Genomic DNA, 20,153 nt, shown 5'->3' on the forward strand with positions numbered 1-20,153 from the left:
CTGTGATTCTGAAAAGGTGGAGGCTGTGACTTCAGTAATATATTTTAGATATGTTGCTGTTCCTAATCATAAACTGGAGGCCCAGAGACGTAATTGCTAAGAATGTGTATACTAATGGACATATTTAAAAATTAAATTTGTTAGCTACATATAAAAATTGAGATGTATCATAAATATTTGAATTTGTCTGGTTTCCTTGATGCGTTCTCAACTGAGGCACATGTCTCTTGAAAACTGGGAAGATTTTAGCTTCAATAGGTCCAATGCTTAGGTGAGGAAACTTGATGAGAACTAAACTATGACTACAATCTGAATGTAATTCATAATGAAATCCCCTATTTCTTACGAGGAACTCAAGGTAGCAGAAACGAGCAGAAAATTATGGGGGCCATCATGATGATAAAATTGGTTAATCTTCTGGCATCCCATATGAGCACCAATTCATGTCCCAACTACCCCACGTCTGATCCAATTCCCTGCTTGTGGCCTGGGAAAGCAGCAGAGGATGAGCTAAGCCTTGGAAACTGCTGGCTCCTGGCTTTGGATCAGTTCAGCTCTAACTGTTGCGCCATTTGGGAAGTGAACTAGTGGATGAGAGATCTTTCTCTGTTTCTCTCTGTAAATCTGCCTTTCCAATAAAAAGAAATACATTTTTAATTAAAAAAAGAGAAGGAATTGAGGGTTAGTGGTGAATCTAAGAGTTTACATGCCATTCGGAATATAGTTTTTGCTGAGTTGTCATCAAGTTTTTTCACATGAGCATTTTTCACACAAGCTGGTCAGATTTTAACTTTGGGTATCACATGATGACCTGGATTAAAAAAAAGAAGAAGAAAAGAAAGGGAGGGTAGCATTTGGGAGGGATGGGCACACCAGGAGGAAGAAAGTATTTTCTCCTCTTCCCAAGTAAGTGGGATCTGACTGGTCCTGACAGAGTGCTCTTGTAGTTGAGTGGGAGGGAATATTCATCAGAAGCATTCCTGTATTTTGTGGCAAGTGTTTTGCACTAAGAAATGGAGGGAAAAGTATTGAAATTTTGAAATTTCATTTCACCGGGCTGTATAATGGTCCCTTCTAGTAAACAAAGACCAGTCTATTTGAAGCTAGGGCCTTGCCATTAGAGAACCTGGTTACTGAAATGGAAAAGCACAGGTGGGGGTTGGGTAGGGGGAAGGAGGAACGAGATTGCACTTAGTCCAAACTTGTGCCTCCTAGAGCTCTCTGGTCCTTAGAAGGCAGCCAATTCAATTTACTTATGTTTGGCTTTCCCTTTCAAAAATGCATACATTGGCTGACACAATCTGTTATATTAGATTTACTAATATTTTACAGTGCTGCAGCAAAGCACAAGCCAAGTACTTTAGATGCACGGGATTTATGGCCAATGATTAATCTTGTAAAAATAATGCATTGCCACCAAAAAGAGTGGAAGGAACAGATTATTCCCTGAACAGGAAAAAAATCTATCCCTTCAGTTGATGGATGAAGATATCTTTATTAAAAAAAAGACAAACAGGAAACATTTGGAATCTAAAACATCTTTCTCTGAACACCCAACAAGCCTAATCTTCCCCAACCAGCATGGTGGGTAGAGCAGGCAAGCTGAATGGGCTCTGTCCCTTTGGGTCTATCAGCCCATGGCAGTGGGTGTGCTCCAGAAGCAGCCCACTGTTCTTGTATGTTCTGGCAGGGCCTTATGCTGTTGCCAGATTCTCACAAACAACCACAGCAGGTGCAGGGTGAAAGAGGCGGATTCAGGAGGCAGGGAGAAGCGTATTCCTCTTTTCATATGTATTTAGCCTATTGGAAAGACAAAAAAGATGAAAAAATTTCTAGAATTAAAGCTCAAATGAATTACAAAAGCCATCCCTTCATAGTTTTTGTCCCTAGTTTTTATTTTTTCCTTTTCTATGATTTGAAAAGATGTGGGGGAGATAGGAGGTGAAATTTGCTCATTCTTAAGTCTAGGACAAAAGCAATTTTTGATTGATTGTGTGTGTGTGTGTGTGTGTGTGTGTGTGTGTGTGTGTGCGCGTGCGTAGGAAGGCTGTGTGGCATATTGGCTCATGCACATCACATATTACATTCCTGGTAGCTCTCTGACTCAGTATTATCATCTTTTAAGACAATGAAAAATTTGCCTTTTCTAAAGTGGTAGTGCTTTATATCCTATGGATTTTTTGAGCTTCATATAAAAATCCAGAGGAGTCTTGCTTCATTGGTTTTTCATGAAAGAAAACATTTCCTTTGCAGCTTGGAATTAAAAAATGCAACCGTTGGAGTTGTTTTCCTTTTCCTTCCTCTAAAACCAAGAAACATATTTTTCTTTCTGCACTGAGACCATTACTGAACTATCAGATGACCAGTTGGATCCTGAAACTAAGATATTTATAGTCTGTAAATATTTTTATGGTGGTAGTGGTGAAGAAAGAAAGGGTGGTCTCCCTATACACACAGACTGTCTCACCATTTTTCTTTTTTAACATTTATAACTAAAGTCTATTTTTTCTCCTGCAAAGAGAGTAAAGTAATCTAAATGTCTGTCTGGAGAAGTAATGGGACTCTTTTTTTTATTGTATTAGCAGACACAGTAGTTGTGACGTGTAGAGATTATAGATTGATTTTTGTGGTTATCGTTAATGTACATCACGGGTACTAAGTATTGAATATATTTTCTGAATCACTTTATCTCAGAATATGTAATTCTGGTGGAATAATTCAGAGGTTTTTACTTTGAAAAATGTTGGTGTTCATGCCTCCAAGGCTATTCTATGACGTATAAGTCAGCTTTGCTGTTGTAACAAATGACCCCTCAGTTGCAATAATTTGTATTAGCAAAGGTGGCTATGATTCTTCTTTGTAAGCCATTTTATTCCAGGATCCAAAATAAAGAAGAAGCTGTCATGTCAAAATGTCATTCTCAGTCCTAAAGGGAACGCACTATGCTTCTTGAAGCTTGTGCTGGGGTGTGGCATGGGTCAAACACACTGTTGACCAAAGCAAGTTGCATGGCCAAGACTGATGTCAATGAGGCAGGGAAGTATTTTTCTCCCACAAGAAGTCACTGTAGTTTCCATGGCAATGAGTAAGATGAATAATAACACTAAGGAGAGGGGCTGTGAATAGCTGAGAACTGCAGTGCAACTACCCGGATGACCAAGAGCCTTGGCCCAAGCCCATCACCAGAGAGTCTGATGTGCTTACAGTCTCTTTCACCTTCTGATGTAAATCAGGTTTCAGGAAAAGTAACACATCCAGATGTCCTTCCTCCTGTTGTTATGTGTACCTAGGATACTTTTAAAAATAGAATTTATTATTCAAATTAGTAGACAATAACTAGAGGAGTCAGTACTCTGAAGGAAAGCATTTTAATGTAGCCCAGACAGGGAGCCACGTACAATTACCTAAGAATTACTACTTGTGCTTGACATATTCTTGCCTTCTGTTGTTCTGTGTATTTTGAGCTTTCTTCTCCTTTCCCCAGACATGGCATTTTTAAATTGTATTTCCAACTTTCTTATACCTTATTCTTTGTTATTCTCTTTTTACCTTTCCATTCTATTGACTCATTCCTTCATTTGATTTATATTACCCAAATGATCCCAAAATAAAACATGATCCCTTTCTCAACTTATATCTATCCAAGGCACTTACTTAGTAATTCTGCAAATACTACAGGGAAGGGGTCTTTTTTAAGAAGAGGAGAAATGTACAGATTTAGCTACAATACAACATAGGATCTTTAAAATTAAAAATGATGATAAATGACCAAGTACTACAAAAATTCAGTACGAGATTATTTTAGGTTAGATTGGTGAAGATCAGTGTCATTATCTGAAATTTCAAATGATTTCCTCTTCTTCATCTTTCAGACTTCTTACCCTTTATGCCTAGCCAGGGCTTTAAAAATAGCTCTCATATACAAGGACCATTTTATTTGCAAATTACCCAAACTCTTTTCAAATTGGCTTAAGTAGGAAAAGAGAATGTATAGGCTCATAAACTGGAAACCTGCTAGGGATTTAGACATATGTCTTTTGTTTTCTGCTACCATCTCAGAGTAGTGCAGGCTGGTGAAATATAAACAGCAGCGTTTTATCTGGCTTGTAGTTCTTCGGGCCAGGAAGTCCGAAAGCAGGGCACCAACATCTGGCATGAGCCTTCAAGCTGTGCCGTTAACACTCTACAAGCGGAGGTAAGCATGTGCGTAACAGAGAGAACATCAGGTTGAACCCATCGTTTTCATCAGGAACCTACTCCTGGAACAATGCACTCATTTCTTCATGAGGACTGAGTCTGCATGACCTACTGACTTTTTAAAAGTTCCCACCTCTTAATAATCTTATAATGACATTAAACTTCAGTTTTGGAAGGGGACATTGTGAACAGAACAAAACAAACAATTAACAAAAACCCAAAACAAAAACAAACGAAGAAGAAAACCTAGCAGCCTAGCATGAATGTTCCTCAGCTTTTCTTGGGAATGAGTCGCACTTCTGAGTCCATTGCAGTGACCAGCAGAGTGGAATGCTTCCACTGCTCAGTCAGGGATCAGGTTACCGCTTTTCAAGTCCACTGGAAGCAGTGCATGGCAGTAAGGATGAAAAAATAAGATTGCCTAGTGGAGTGAGGTGATGGAAAATAGACCTACAAACATTAGAGGTATCTGCTGTCTGTAAGGATCAAGCTATTTTGTTATTGCTTTCACTCATTGCATGCACGTCAGAGAACCCTGTCTTCTCTAGTCATAGTTGTCTCTAGCTTTAGTGTGCAAAGAAATCATGAAAATGCATTTCACAAAGCTTGTTTTTTTAATTCCTTTAATATGTTAAAACATGGTTGTTTTGCGGACTGCTTAATTATCTTACCATTTGGAGTCTTCATGGAGCTTTGCAGGTTGACTTGTGGCTTCTTAGCCACAGTTATCTTTGTGTCTTTCTGTATCTGGTTACCATCTCATGACATTCATTGCATTTGAAAATTATTTGCAGGACTAATGAGAAGCCAAGACGGAAGGTAGTTTATTTTCAGACAGGTTTTAACTTTGTTTTTGCCAACACCTGGTGACACTACCAACCTAGGAGCATGTAAAATCAAATTCAGTGTAGCTGGGTCTCTAGACACTCTGATATAAGTCTGGAATGCAAGTTGTGATATGGGCTCAGTTATTACTGAACTGGCACTAGGGGAGTATTTTAGGTATTATTTGGTTGACAGGAGAATCTCCTCATATGTTTCTCATTTGAATTTCTATTTCCCTTCCCACAGAAATCTTCCTCAAAACTAAAAAGTTATGGCCCGGTGCAATAGCCTAGTGGCTAGAGTCCCCATCTTGCATATGCATGGATCCTATATGGGCACCAGTTCATGTCCTAGCTGCTCTACTTCCTATCAGCTCCCTGCGTGTGGCCTGGGAAAGCAGTAGAGGACGGCCCAAAGCTTTGGGACCCTGCACCCATGTGGGAGACCTGGAAGAAGCCCCTGGCTCATTGCTTGGATTGGCTCAGCCCTGGCCATTTTGATCACTGGAGGAGTGAACTAGAGGATAGAAGATCTTTGTCTCTCCTTCTCTCTGTAAACCTGACTTTCCAATAAAAATAAATCTTCAGTTTTTTAAAAAAAGAAAAACTTCAAACTTTCTAAGCTGGACAAGTATCCTCAGGATGAAAGTGGGTTTTGTTTTTGTTGTTGTTTGTTCGCTCATTCATCTTCCTGGATTCTTGTTTGGCTTGTTTATAAATAAATATTTCATTTATATGAGAGTCAGGGAGAGAGGTGGGCAGATGCAGGCACAGAGAGATGTCCCATATGTTGGCCCATTCTCCAAATGCAACAGTGGGGGCTGAGCCAGGCCAAACCAGGACCCAGGAACTCTCCCTCATGGGGAACAAGAGTCTAACTGATTGAGACAGCCTCTGCTGTCTCCCATATGTGCCAGAAGTGGGAACAGAGCTGCAATCCAAACATAGGTGCTTCAATATGAGATGAGAGTGTCTACTCACTATCCTTTTTTTTTTTTTAAAGATTTATTCATTTTATTACAGATAAAATTTTATTACACAGAGGAGGAGAGACAAAGAGGAAGATCTTCCGTCCGATGATTCACTCCCCAAGTGAGCCGCACCAGGCCGGTGCGCGCCAATCCGAAGCCAGGAACCTGGAACCTCTTCTGGGTCTCCCACACGGGTGCAGGGTCCCAAGGCATTGGGCCGTCCTCAACTGCTTTCCCAGGCCACAAACAGGGAGCTGGACGGGAAGTGGAGCTGCAGGGACTAGAACCGGTGCCCATATGGGATCCCGGGGCTTTCAAGGCGAGGGCTTTAGCCGCTAGGCCACGCTGCCGGGCCCTCTACTCACTATCTTAAACACTGTTCCAAATGCCTGTTCCTTTGCCTGATATTTTCTCATTAGATTGTAGGTCTTTGCATTAGTAGAAAAATATCTGTTATTATGAGTAGTGCTGAGTAGCACATCTAATTGTTTTCAGATAACTGAGCCAGTTACTCCTGGGACTCAGAAGTCTCTTTGAAAGCTCTGGTCCATGGTCAGTTTTTTCCTTTCTGTTGTCTGCACTCCTGGATTCTGACCCTGTGTTTTCGTCATACTATATCTGTAAATAGACCCTGTTGGAATGGTGTAGTTCAATCTACTTTGCTCAATATGATCTTATGGGTCAACTTGCCCTTACAGTTTTTCTCTCCTAAAATCCCAGTACATATAAAGTAAAAACAAAACAAAACAAAACAATCCCCCCCAAAAAAAATTGAAAAAGAGGTAAATCCTAAGGAAAGGAAGAGCAAAAGAAAAGGCAGGGGCGGATGCCCTTTGGAGGGAAGCCTTCCTCCCATGTTTGAGTGCCTGGTTTCACATTCTGTTTCTTCTTCAGATTCCACTTTCCTGATGAAACACACAGTGGGAGACAGGAATGATGGCCCAAGTAATTAACTCCCTGCAACTCATGTGAAAGAACTTGGGTGGAGTTCTGGGCTCTTGGCCCAACCTTGACTTTTGTGGGCATTTTGGAAATGAACCAGGGTATAGGAGAACTCTTGGAGCCTTTGCCTGTTTCTACCTTTTGAATAAACTAATACATAAACATTTTAAAAGATATTAACTGTCCACCATTAGCCTTCACTGTTCCCTCAGAATTATTTTAGTGGAATATGGACAAATTCTCCTTTGGTGTGTATGATCAACCGTAGTGAAAACAGATAAACACTCATTTGATTCCCTTAAGAAATGCCTCCAGCAGCTTACTTGTGGTTATTTTTTGTTTGTTTTTTTTAAGCCACATTCTTAAGTTGTGATTGGCAAGCATTATCCAACTGCTAAAAATTTTTTTTAAGATTTATTTATTTTGGGCCCGGCAGCGTGGCTTAGCGGCTAAAGTCCTCGCCCTGAACGCACCGGGATCCCATATGGGCGCCGGTTCTAATCCCGGCAGCTCTACTTCCCATCCAGCTCCCTGCTTGTGGCCTGGGAAAGCAGTTGAGGATGGCCCAAAGCCTTGGGACCCTGCACCTGTGTGGGAGACCCGGAAGAGCTCCTGGCTCCTGGCTTTGAATTGGCTCAGCTCCAGCTGTTGCACTCACTTGGGGAGTGAACCATTGGACAGAAGATCTTCCTCTTTGTCTCTCCTCCTCTCTGTATAAAAATAACATAAAAAAATAAATAAATCTTTAAAAAAATTTAAAAAATTACTTATATTTATTAGAAAGTCAGATATACAGAGAGGAGGAGAGACAGAGAGGAAGATCTTCCATTCGATGATTCACTCCCCAAGTGAGTGCAACAGCTGGAGCTGAGCCAATTCAAAGCCAGGAGCCAGGAGCTCTTCCAGGTCTCCCACACAGGTGCAGGGTCCCAAGGCTTTGAGCCATCCTCGACTGCTTTCCCAGGCCACAAGCAGGGAGCTGGATGGGAAGTGGAGCTGCCGGGTTTAGAACCGGCGCCCATATGGGATCTCGGTGCGTTCAGGGCGAGGACTTCAGCTGCTAGGCCACGCCGTTGGGCCCCAACTGCTAAAATATTTAAGTCACTTTTCACTTTTAAAGGTAAGTATTAACAAATATCAAGAAAATCCAGGCAGGGTTTTTGGTATAGTGATAAAGATGCCTCCATCCCTTAGTTTTGAATGTTGGCTGTACTTTTGATCCATATCTTGCTGAAGTGTACCATATAAGACAATAGAAAATGACTCAGGTGCTTGGAACTGACCGCCACTACCTATTTTTGAAGGTTGAGCTGGGTTTTGGGTTCCTGGTTTCAGCTTGGCTCAGATCTGGCTGTTGCTGGTGCTTGAGGGAGTTAACCAGTACGTGGAAGATCTCATCTCCTTCTGATGTTTAAATAAATAAATAAAAGGAAGTCTACAGAAATTAAAGCAGCACAGTGTAGAGCAGAATAAACTATATACAATAGACTTCAGAAAGTAAGAGAGGTCTTAGAATTTATAAAAAATGAGAAGAGCAGTGAAAAATTAGATAGAAGACTTGGAGTATGAACTGAAAAGATTATTCCAGAGAGGGACCAAAAGGAGAGAGAATCAAAAACAGGAAAGTTAGAGGGCCATTCTTGACTATCTAATATTTGGACAAAAGTCCATCAATGTCCTAGAAAAAGAGGGGAGGATATCCTCCTGAAAATACTTGCAGGGAAATTCCAGAACTTTATGCTTCTGGAGTGAGCTCCAGACAGGAATATAAAAATAATCAGTGGCTAGAGTGGATATCGTTTTTGAAAAGAAATATTGGAAGATAAAAGGAAATTCAGCAGTGTCTTCAGAATGCCAAATGGAAATGATGTAAATCCAGAATTTTATATTCAGCAATCAAGCAATCATGTATGAGGGTAGAACAGGAACATTTTTAGATATGTAAAATTTTAAAGCATTTACTCCATGTGAAACTTTTCGGGAAACTGTTATAGAACGTCCTTTACTACAGTGAAGCATTAACGAGGAGTGACAAAGGCATGAAACAGAGGAAACAGAAAATCCACCGGAAGTGAGAGAGGATCTCCAGGAACATGAGGGAACATCCCACAAGGACAGCTGGATACCAGGTGCCCAGAGTATCCGGTCTAACATGACACAGGCTCCCAGAGCAACCCAAAGAAGATGAAATGAAGGGCCTTGTTGGTGTGAATATTGAGATGAACAAGGCGAACAGAGGTTGGGTGGAATTCATAGAAAGACCCAGGACAGTCTGCAGAAGAGAAAACAGTGCTGATAATTCCAGAGAAAACAAAAAGTAATTCAGAAAAGTAACTGTTGTCACAGCTTCCCACAGGACTCAGATTTGACTAACATACTTAGTCTCAGTAACATAATCACTTAGCATTGATCTAACCATATCTACAGGATGGGGCATGGTATACAGGAAAGAGACAGAAGGAAAAGGGAATGTTTTTGGTTTTTTTATAGAACAAAATCAATAGATAATTGCTGTATCAATCTTGGTTCAGTTAGGGAAACAGAATCACTGAGTTTATGGAAAAAGGAGTCATTATGGGAATTAGATCTTGCACAGTTGTTAGAGGAGCTGAGGGAGTGAAGTTCCCAAAAGGAACAGAGCATCCGAGGGCTCACTAACATTTCTGAGATGTCAAGCATGCTCAGCCATCATAGTGCCATGCAACAGAGGAGTTAATGCGAGGGTCTCCAGAAAGCTATTATTTCTAAGTGGAGTCTTTAGTGCTGGACTGATGGTCTCTGTGGTCACCAGGGCCACCAGCCAGGGAGGAGAGCAGGATGTGGAGCAGAGGAGAGTGAGCTTCAAGTACTACAGACTGTGGACTGTGGCTACTGTGCTTCATTGCAGAATATGGCCAAAAAAAAAAAAAAAAGACTTGCAGATAATTTAAGCTGCTATTTTACTTCTGCCCCCTCAAATGTCATACACCTTGCTGTTTCAGCCAGCTTGAACTCAAAATCATTACCCAGCATGAGATTTGAGAAACTCATTTCCTGATTTATCCTAGATGAAATAATGAAAAACCACAACAGTCCATTTCTTCACAATATCCGGGTATCTAATATACACCTCTCAACCACATTGAATTTTCAAATAAAGACGAAAGAAATTCATGCTGACATACAACATGGAGGACTTGTCCACACACACACGCACACACACATGCGCACACACTGACCTTCTTCCTAAAAGTCTCATGTACCCCTTCATTCATTTGGGGATATTATTATTTTTGGATGAGTCATGCTCATTACGTCGTAAATACTGATATATAATCCCAAAGGAGGGTTAACATTTCTTATGTTATAGAGAGGAATGGTATATAAAGACATTACTATTTGATGTTCGATTCAAATCAAGGAAGAGCGATCTTTATACAGTGTATTTATATAACTAGAAATATGATTGTAGCTGTTATTTATCATTTACACAGTCAACCAATATCTTGCCTTTATTTTATAAGTGACGCATGTTCAGTCTGGCTAAACACAGTATGACTCGAGTCCCCACAACCATCTCAGATCCTTAACCTGTCTTAGATGTGAGTAAGTTTCCAGACGTAGAGATCCAGTCTCAGGCATAAGCCATTTTGCTGGCCTCCCCTCAACCCTGTAAGACCTTGGGGTCATTCATTCAACTGATTATATTTCAAAAAAGAAATACTTTTGGTAACAGAGGAATATTAACTCTAAACTGACTTTCATTTCTTGGCATCTCAAATGTCATAGTGATTCACCAGAGGGGGGACTTAGGAAGACTGGGTGATGAATGCCGTTTTGACTTGGGCCTGTCTCCCATGGACTAGTTGATCCTCGAACCCACTCACGTTTATTTCCCCTGTTCTGAAAAGACTAGTTAGAGAGATACAGTCAGCAACTAGATAAAGCTCCACATCCGTTCCTTTTCATGTGCTTATATTTGTTTCTATTACTTTTAACAGTTTTTCCTAGTTGCTCCAAGGTTATGCTTCAGTGTATTATACATTAAAAATAAGCAAGACAAGCATAGTGGGAACAATAAAGGTTGGAACATAAAATAGAGCAAGGAATGACCTTCATATATAAAATGCTTGCCATAAACATGCATATTTTTAGGGACTGAGACACAAATTTTCTTATGAGCAGAAATACGATTCATTATGACTCCAAGTTAAAGACAAATGACCCACTGACATGCAGAACAGCTGCTCCTGTTTTGAATACTAGTATTGAAAAAAAGCTCTGGGGAGTGGGTTTTCTGCTCCAAGGAGATACCTGTTCACTGTTTATCTCCATTAGCATTGCTGATTGAGTGGAAGTAGACATTCTATTCGTGTTCATGCAAACTGAGCCTGATTCTTTGGATGCCTGAGAATCCTCATGTATCTCTTGTTAACTGGGTGTACTAACTATTCCAGCAACCACATTCACCCAGGAAAAAAACAATAGAAGTGTCACATATTCTGTTTGTTCAAAAGATTTCAGGGCACACAAGGTTCAGGAAGGGTATAATTTGAAAACTTCTGGTCCAGTGTTGACATTTATCTTTTCAGCTGCTCTGTTTTGGACTTTATTTGAAGTCAACAAAATTGCCTCCTGGATTTGTTCCCTGGGATAGAGAGTAAAATGAGAAATGAACCTTATCACATCAGTCTACGGACTAGTTCTCAAGTCCCAGAACACAGCATTAACATTTGGAAGAGCAAGATATTTACACATTTTTCAAATGTTAAATAAGTGTTTATGATGTGGGTTTTAAAAACAACAAATTAGCCTGGATAAGGACTGGTCATTGACCTTGTTGAAGATCTTTCATATTAAATTAATTACTTCATTGAAAATATAATAAATGAGCATAGGGTATCACATGTAACTGGCAAATGGATATTAAGCTTGTATTTAGCAGGGAAAATTATATTGTCAATATTGACACAACGACAAGTATGCTATAATTTGTTCCAAAGCAATTACAAGATAAATTCTAGACTGGAAGAGAGCAGGCAACATTAACAAATATCAACATTGAATACAAGCTTGTGGGAAACTAGAAATCTGAGAATATGAATACCTGATAACATAAGAGATAACTAAATCAATTAGCTAATGAAAACAAGAATCAGAACCAAGATCAACTAAATCTGTGAACATAAATATTTCAGAAGGATTAAAACTTTTTTTAAAACCTATGCTGCATTTGCCCCATTTTGCAGTTATAATACCATTGATATTTTTGGTTTTAAATATTGAAAAACTGTTTTGGCCAACTCCCAAATGAAAATTTAAAAACAATGACATGATGAGGAGGGCAGCTTTATCAAATATGACACAGGAAAGCTATAAAAGATTGAGAAATTCCATAAGAATATATTCAATTTTTCTACATACTGATATACATCAAAATAGAGTTAAAAGACTGATGATAAACTGGAAAAGGATTTGCAACTCAAATCACAAGAGGTGATTAAATACATATATATAAAATCAAATTTTGCAAAGCAAAAATGAAGATCACAATGCTAAAAGAAGCAAATGATATCAGACTTCATGGAAAAGGAAGATAGAAAAAGAAAATTATTTGAGCTTATTAAAGATAAATATATATAACTTCAGAGAAAAAGCGCAAATTATTATTATTTTTTTAATATTATATTGTTGACAATCTTTATATAGTTAACTATGGTGAAAAGGTTCAGGGGCTATAGGGAAGTGGGTAAGACTGTTATGTCCATATTGTTTCCTTCTTGTATCTGAGGTAAAGGGGGATATTGAGGGAGAAGCCCCACCCAGTTTCCCACCCACCCCCAAAAAGTGCAAATTAAAACTTAATGAGGTACCACTGTTTGCCTACATATATCAAAAATCAAAATGTGGCCAGAACATAGACAGGCATTTTTACTTGTTTTAATACACTAGAACCATCTGCAGAAGGCAATTTAAAGAACATGAGCACATACAACCTTGAAAAATGTATTTACTTCTTTGGAAAAATCCTACAGAGAAAGTGAAGGAGACAGAAAAGGGAGACATCTTCCACCTTCTAGTTCACTCCCCACATGTCCATAATAGCTGCTACATCCTGACTTTTCGTGTGGGTGGCAGGGACCCAAATACTTGGATTATCATCTGAAACCTTATTACCCCAGGCTCACCTTAAACCCCTTGACAAAACTTCTCTCCTCACAAGAATTTTTAAGGCAAAGGCAAAACGTCTCACAAGAAAATTAGTTGTATCATTGCTTATTACAGAAAGAGGCTAAATATAATCTACACATCTGTCAGGAGGGAGCTGGCTAAGTATAACGATGGAACAAGGGAATTCAATTGCATAAAAATAATAGAAATGTTTTCTGTGAACTGATGTCAAATGGATGGTAGGATATGTGAGAAAAATCCATTTGCAAAATGCTGACTACTACCAGTGTGAGAGAGAGAGAGAGATCAACAGGCATTTTTTCTTTTTTTAAGATTTATTTTTATTGCAAAGTCAGATATATACAGAGAGGAGGAGAGACAAAGAGGAAGATCTTCCGTCCGATGATTCACTCCCCATGTGACCACAACGGTCGGTGATGCGCCGATCCGAAGCCAGGAACCTGGATCCTCTTCAAGGTCTCCCACACAGGTGCCGGGTCCCAAGGCTTTGGGCTGTCCTCAACTGCTTTCCCAGGCCACAAGCAGGGAGCTGGATGGGAAGCAGGGTTGCCAGGATTAGAACTGGCACCCATATGGGATCCCAGTGTGTTCAAGGCAAGGACTTTAGCCGCTAGACCATGGTGCTGGCCCAAGACAGAAATTTCCTTAACAAAGTATCTGGAAGTATAGGCAAAACCTGGAAGGTTACTTAAGAATAACTGGTGGTTTCTAAATATGAGAACTGGGTTCCAGGAGAGGGAGGTTGGCGAGACTTTTTCATGTGTACCTTTTCCTGAGGCTTGATTTTTAACTTCTAGGAATGAATCATAAGTCAAAAAAAGTGAACTACGAAAACTGCCTCCCATCTAGAAGCCCTGCTCTGCGTTAACTTCTCCATTGCTGATGAATGGTGAGGAGTCAGCCTCATGAGTACACCGACAAACCACATATCCACTCGCAGAGAGAGTTTCCTGAATCCACTGACTTCAGATTGAAGAAACATGCAGGGAGGATCTGTAAGCCTCAACAGCAACACACTCAGATACAAGTGAAAAGAAGCAGAGACATTAGATTAAAGTTAATTATAGTTTCGGATCTGCCAAGAGGTACTTTTTAGTAGCAAGAACAATCCTGGATTCTTGAAATCAGGAAACATATTTAGTAGATAATACAAAAAGGTATGCATTAATAACACATTAGCCTCATAGGTTAAATGTGAGACCCACAGGTCTTCTCCAATCTGAGGATGACAGGTTTTTGAGGTTCAATGTTGTCCCTTAAAAGGCAGACATAGAACAGAAGGGGGGCTAAGGAGAATTAGTAATCTTCATTTTTCCCAGAACCTACTCTTGTCCTATTAGGCCAAGTTGACCAAGTTTCTACAGAAAAGGCACTGTAAAATTCTCTTTAACGGATTGCTTCTAGGGGTTCATTAAATGAACAATATCTCTGGTTAACAAAATGACAACTGGCTGTGGGGGTTTGGGCACAGCAGTTGAGGTTGCCCCTTGAAGGGTCTGCATTGCACACTCAAGTCCTGGGCACTTTGCTTCAGGTTCAACTCCTTACGTATCTGGGGAAGCAACAAGGCAAGGCTGAAGTGCTTGGGCCCATGCCATCAACTCAGGAGACCCAGATGAAAGTCCTGGCTCCTAGCTGAAGTCTGGGCTAGCCTTGGCTGCAGAGGGCATTTGGGGAGTGAACTGCTGAATGGAAAACCTGTCTCTCCCTTTCTCTGCTGTTCTTTCAAGTATATAAAAGATAAGTAAACACAACAAAATGCCAAGTGGGATAATGGTTGCAATTATGAAGGTCTGGGCATTTAATCCAGTGGTTAAGATAACGGTGTCCCACATAGTAGTGCCACATTGGCTTACCTGGGCTTGATCCCAGGCTGTAGTTCCTGACTTCAGCTTCCTGTGAGGCAGCAGTGACAGTTGATTTAATTGGGTTCCTGCAATTCTAGTAGCTGTGCATTGAATTCTCAGCTCCAAACTTTGGTCTAGCCCAGTCCTGGTCATTTGTGGACATTTGAGAACAGAATTATCAAATGGATGCTCTCTTTCTCTGTGGCTCAACTAAATAACTAAATAATTATACAAAATTACAGAAAGTTATCTTTGGAGGGATAAGTTTGAAAGTGGTATATATAATTCAACTAAGGCTGACAGTGTAACTCTCTTTTCCCACAGAGAACTCTGTCACTGATGAGTATTGCTTACAGTGGTTCTTCCTTCTCATTAAAATGACAAACTTGAATGTAGAGCAGCATATGGAAGGGGTGAAAGAAACATTGATCTAATTTCCTAAAAATACTGCCAAGATAACAGATCCAGAGACTCACCCAAAGCAACCCAAGTGGTGCACAGTACAGCCAGATCTACTTGGACTTGTGCTTATTTTTATCTCTAACTAGAGGACCTTAAGACAGAGGCTGTGGCGTTATAGGTGAAGCCACCACCTGTAGTTTCAACATCCCACTCAAAGTTTAGTTCAAGATCCAGCTGCTCCTTTCTTGGTCCAGCTCCCTGCTAATGTGTCTAGGAAGATAGCAGAAGATGGTCTACATCCTTGGGCACCTGCACCCACATGAGAGTCCTGGAGGGAGCTCTTGGCTCCTAGCTTTGGACTGACCCAGCTCAGGCTGTTGTGACCATCTGTGGAGGTCTCTCTCATTCTGTCTTTCCCTCTCTCTGAAACTGCTTTTCAAGTAAGTGTTTTTTTTTTTTTGAAGTAGGACACAGATGACCATTGATCATTTGTAAAAATGTATTTTCTCACTCCATTCTAAAGGGAGATACAGAGAAAAAGAGATACACTGGAGATACAGAAAGAGATACTTAGACATTTTCCATCTGCTGCTTCAGTACCCATTTGTTGGCAATAGCCAGCACTGAGCCATGAGGAAGCCAACAGCAGAGAGCTCAGTCCAGGTGTTCTGTGAGAATGGTAGGGACTCAAGTACGTGAGTTGTAATCTGTTACCCCCCAGGATGTACACTAGCAGGAAGCTGAATCAGAAGCAGGGAAACCTGGACACAAATCAAGCCCTGTGATAAGGGATGCAGACATCCCAAGAGGTGACTTAACTGTGATGCTGAACACCCAGTCTTAACTACTGAACTTGAATGGCTCCTATAGCTATCTATATAGGAAGACAGGGGTTTTAGAAGAGACTGATCTCACCCATAGGCTTAACTCCTTTCTAAATACAATGTGCATGTTAGCATACTCTGGAAGACATGCATTTATGTTGCTGGAAAGGGATTCAGTGGAATATGATTAAGTCGTTATGTCAGACTGAAGTGTTTCCAATTGCTTCCAAATTCTGTGACAAAAACAAAGGATTGAGAAGGCCAAGACACAGATCAGCTACTTCTGCAAGTCTCATTTTATCATCTTGATGTGTGTCTAGTGAGCCAGTTTCAGGAGACTCTTCCTTTCTATGATATGGGACCAATGATCTCAACCCAGATTCTTGGGTTATCCTTAGTCACAAAGGAATTAACACTGGGTTAAAAAGAACCCCGCATTTATTTATTTGAAAGGCAGAGTGACAGGGTGTGAGAAAGGAGAGACAGGATGTGAGAGAAAGAGATTTTGGTGTTCCATCTGCTGATTTGCTTCCCAAAGGGCCACAGTAAGCCAGAAACCTCTAACTTGATCTGGGTCTTCCCATGTAGATGGTAGAGGCCCCAGTATCTGAGCCATCTGCCACTGTTTTCTCAGGAGCATTTGCTGGGAACTGGGCGAGAAGCTGAACAGTGTGGACTGGAACCACTGCTTCCATATGGGATGCCAGTGCTGTGGCCTGTGGCTTAACCCACTGGACACAACCCGGGTGCCAAACATTGAAATCCTTCATACACAAATATTGCATTGTGGTTACAGTGTCTAAAAGAGTCATATAGAACAGCTGTGGACCAGTGAAGTGACAATTTTAATGTTGGTTCTATTTGTCTCAAGTCTCCACCTATCTGAACATCTTAAGAAACCGAAGGAACAGAAAAGGGAGTTCAAAAGATAGAAATGTTACTACAATAACTTGGCATCTATGGGCATATGTGTGGAGATATCTGTACTGCCACGGCTAGCAGTCTGACTGATGTCTTGCCAGAGGAGCAAATTCATTCCCACAGTAGTGAATGCAGAACAAAACAGTTCACCAGATGGAATTAGGTAGCATCAAGTGATTTAATGTAACACTGCGTTGAACAGAGTAGTTGCCCCAATCCAAGGCACCCTAAGTTTCAATCATGACACTTTGGAATGGGTAGCAAAAGAGGAGGAAGGATGATTTAAAAAGAGAAATACTTCAGTGGGAAGCAACTTTTCTTTAAAGAATCAAGATCCAAATTTCGTGACTACTGCAAAGTAAAAGTTTATAGGTTTCTGTAAGATTTCCAGGAGGAGAAATAGTCAAGAACCTGCAGTATTTTTTTTATTGATATTTTGCATTATGTGACAGTTTCATAGGCTCTGGGAATCCCCCCGCCCCTCCCCCACACCTCCCCCACCCCTCTCCCACCCCTCCCCCCACCCCTCCCCCCTGGTGGATTCCTCCACCTTGATGCAGCATTATAGTTAAGAACCTGCAGTTTTGAGAATAAGCAAAAGCTATTGGAAACACACCATGTCACTCCCCCACCCCCCAAACAGAGCTCACATTTCAACTGTGCTAACAGATTTGCCTATCAACAAAGCCAGATGTAAATTAAAAACTGACAGAGGTGTGACACCTAGTGAGCCGAGGTTCCAGGTTCAGCTCCTCTGGTGGACAGCAGCGATCCCTGCCCTGAGAAAATAAGGTCCAGCCTAAGCTATCAGTCAGATACCCTTTGCAGGAAGGCTAGCTGGCACTGAGCTTGGACTGGCTGCACAGCGCCCAAGAGGACACCTTGTGGGCGCGTGGCCAGGCTCCATGGTAGGCGCTGCGAAGCTGGGGCGCACTTTGTTGCTAGCCACTCTCCACATAAGCCACCACCTTTTGGAAAGCCGGGCCTGGGATTCGCCCAGGGAGAGGCTCACTGTGAACCGTCCGCTCTCTTTAGGACCTCAGGGAAACCAGAGCGTTTCTGGCATTAGGACCCAGGAACTCCGAGCCCGCCTAGACTTAGATGCCTTGGACCACAGCACCACCTACTTATAGAAGCATCCCGAGCCTCAGTCCGTCTGCATCTCCATCGGAAAGTGAGCCAGCCACATCTCTTCGGCCTCCCGGGAGCTTTCCGTCTCCCACAGCTTGGAAAGAACGAAGGCTTACCCGTCAAGATATAGTGGAGAGAGCCCGGGAAGCGGCGCAATTGGACAGGGACGCAGTGGAGATCGAGAGCCGGCACACTCCTTGCCCGCGGATAGCACTTGCGAGCGGGACGCAGCATCTCAGTGGCCGCGAAGGCGCCAGCTCTGCCAGGAGCCGCCTGCCCAGACGACCCTCCGCGCACGCCTGCCCTGCGGCGGCCACAGGGATCCCGGAGCTGCCAGACACTCCGGGTGTCTCGCTGCAAACTTTCCCCTGGCCCACGTGCTAACGAAGCAACCGACTTCCCGACCTGGGATGAAGCGCCGCGCCTAGGCACGCCGTGCCTGCGAGACGAACGTGCGCACGGTAGGCGACCCATACCTGGCCGTCGTTACTGCGGCGCTCGGGACCCTTGCCCTAGCGCGCAAAGGGCCCTGGAGCGCTCTTTGAACCCTTGCCTTTAGTGCTTTGAGGGCTCTTTCCGTTTTTCACAGCGCCCGCACGACGTCCTTCCCGCGGGGTCGGAGCCTCTGCCCCCGCAGAGGTTGCTAATTCACTGATTGCAATCACCCTTCCCAGAGGTCCGCAGCTGTGCGCCCCGCCGCTCGTGGCAGGCAGGGGCTTCGCTTCCTCCTCCCATCTCATCTTTAAATTGGGACGCGCGAAAGCGCAGCTGCCTCCTCGCGGTTCTCTCCATTCTCCCTACCCCATCCACCCTGTTTGTCGCTCCTCATCTCAGGTTCACGGCGGAGAGATGCTGCTGGCGCGAAACTGAAGCGTACGGCCCCGGGGCTAGCGGCTACTCGCCCTCCGAGTCGTCCCCAGCAGCGCGCCGGCGCCGGCTCCTTGGATGAGCCTTCCAGTTCCCAGCTCTGAGAGGCGTCTCTCCTTCGCCGACCGTCCAGATGCAGTTTCGCCTCTTCTCCTTTGCGCTCATCATTCTGAACTGTATGGATTACAGCCACTGCCAAGGCAACCGATGGAGACGCAATAAGCGAGGTTGGTTCCTCTCTGTCCCGGTGGCGAGGCGTCCCGCGGCGCTCACCCACGCCTGGGCTCGCCGGCTCGCGTGGGCAGGGCTGTGCTCTCCACCCCAGCTCTGGCGGGCCACACCTCCCACTTTGGGCACCCGGAAGCTCCGCGGAACGCTCCAGCTCTGCTGTCCCCAGTAGGCGCGGCTGATCACGAGCGCGACTAGCTGGGGGCGCCGTGAGCTCCGGGTCTCCCTTGCGCTGCGGGTTAAGTCGTGCGCTGCGCTGGCTGCGCACTCGAGTTCGCTGCGGCCCGTCTCTCGGTCGCTTTTCTTAGCTAGGTCCATTTTACTCCTCCTCCTCTCTTTTTACCCCATCTCTACTTTTCCACCTACGTGCTCTCTAGATCGCGGCCACAGGTCGTTTTGAACGCGGCCTGGTATTGGGCGGGCGGGTGAGAGCTGGGGAGGGGCGCCGAGATCAAGGATCTGTTAATTTTTTCCCCCAAGGGAAAGGGCAGCAGTCCTCTCTCTTGCTAAACTTGAGATGGGAACTTTCTGAGCTGGTCACTAGGTTGAGCGCTGGGGAGACGGGGAGTGTTCCCCAGCGGGTTTATTATTATTTTTTAACACACCCCACTTTACCCCCATCCATTTGCTCTCCTCAAATGCAGCTGTTTCCACTGGCTTCTGTTCTCAATGAAATTCACTTGCGGCTTTTTAAACTTCTCCCTGCGTTCTTTAGCTTGTGTGCCCAGAGTGAAAAGCGAGTGGAAGCCTCCCAGAAAGCTTTCTGAGAATTACCTCTCCTGTAGATTCCAGTGCGCACGTGTTTCTGCTTTCTAGTCCTTTGGGGGT

At 42.8% G+C, this 20,153-nt stretch overlaps 1 protein-coding gene across 1 annotated transcript in view; it reads left to right on the forward strand.

Annotated features, from left to right (window-relative positions):
* Positions 1-19,196: 19,196 nt before the first annotated feature.
* Positions 19,197-20,153, forward strand: part of RSPO2 (R-spondin 2) — a 172,352-nt gene continuing 171,395 nt past the window's right edge. The window contains exon 1 of the mRNA XM_004580680.2: positions 19,197-19,324. Within this exon, the coding sequence (XP_004580737.1) occupies positions 19,231-19,324 (94 nt within the window). The 5' untranslated portion in view covers positions 19,197-19,230. The remainder of the gene's footprint in view (positions 19,325-20,153) is intronic.

Source organism: Ochotona princeps, chromosome 9 (genome assembly GCF_030435755.1).
Source record: "Ochotona princeps isolate mOchPri1 chromosome 9, mOchPri1.hap1, whole genome shotgun sequence".
Taxonomy (NCBI): Eukaryota; Metazoa; Chordata; class Mammalia; order Lagomorpha; family Ochotonidae; genus Ochotona; species Ochotona princeps.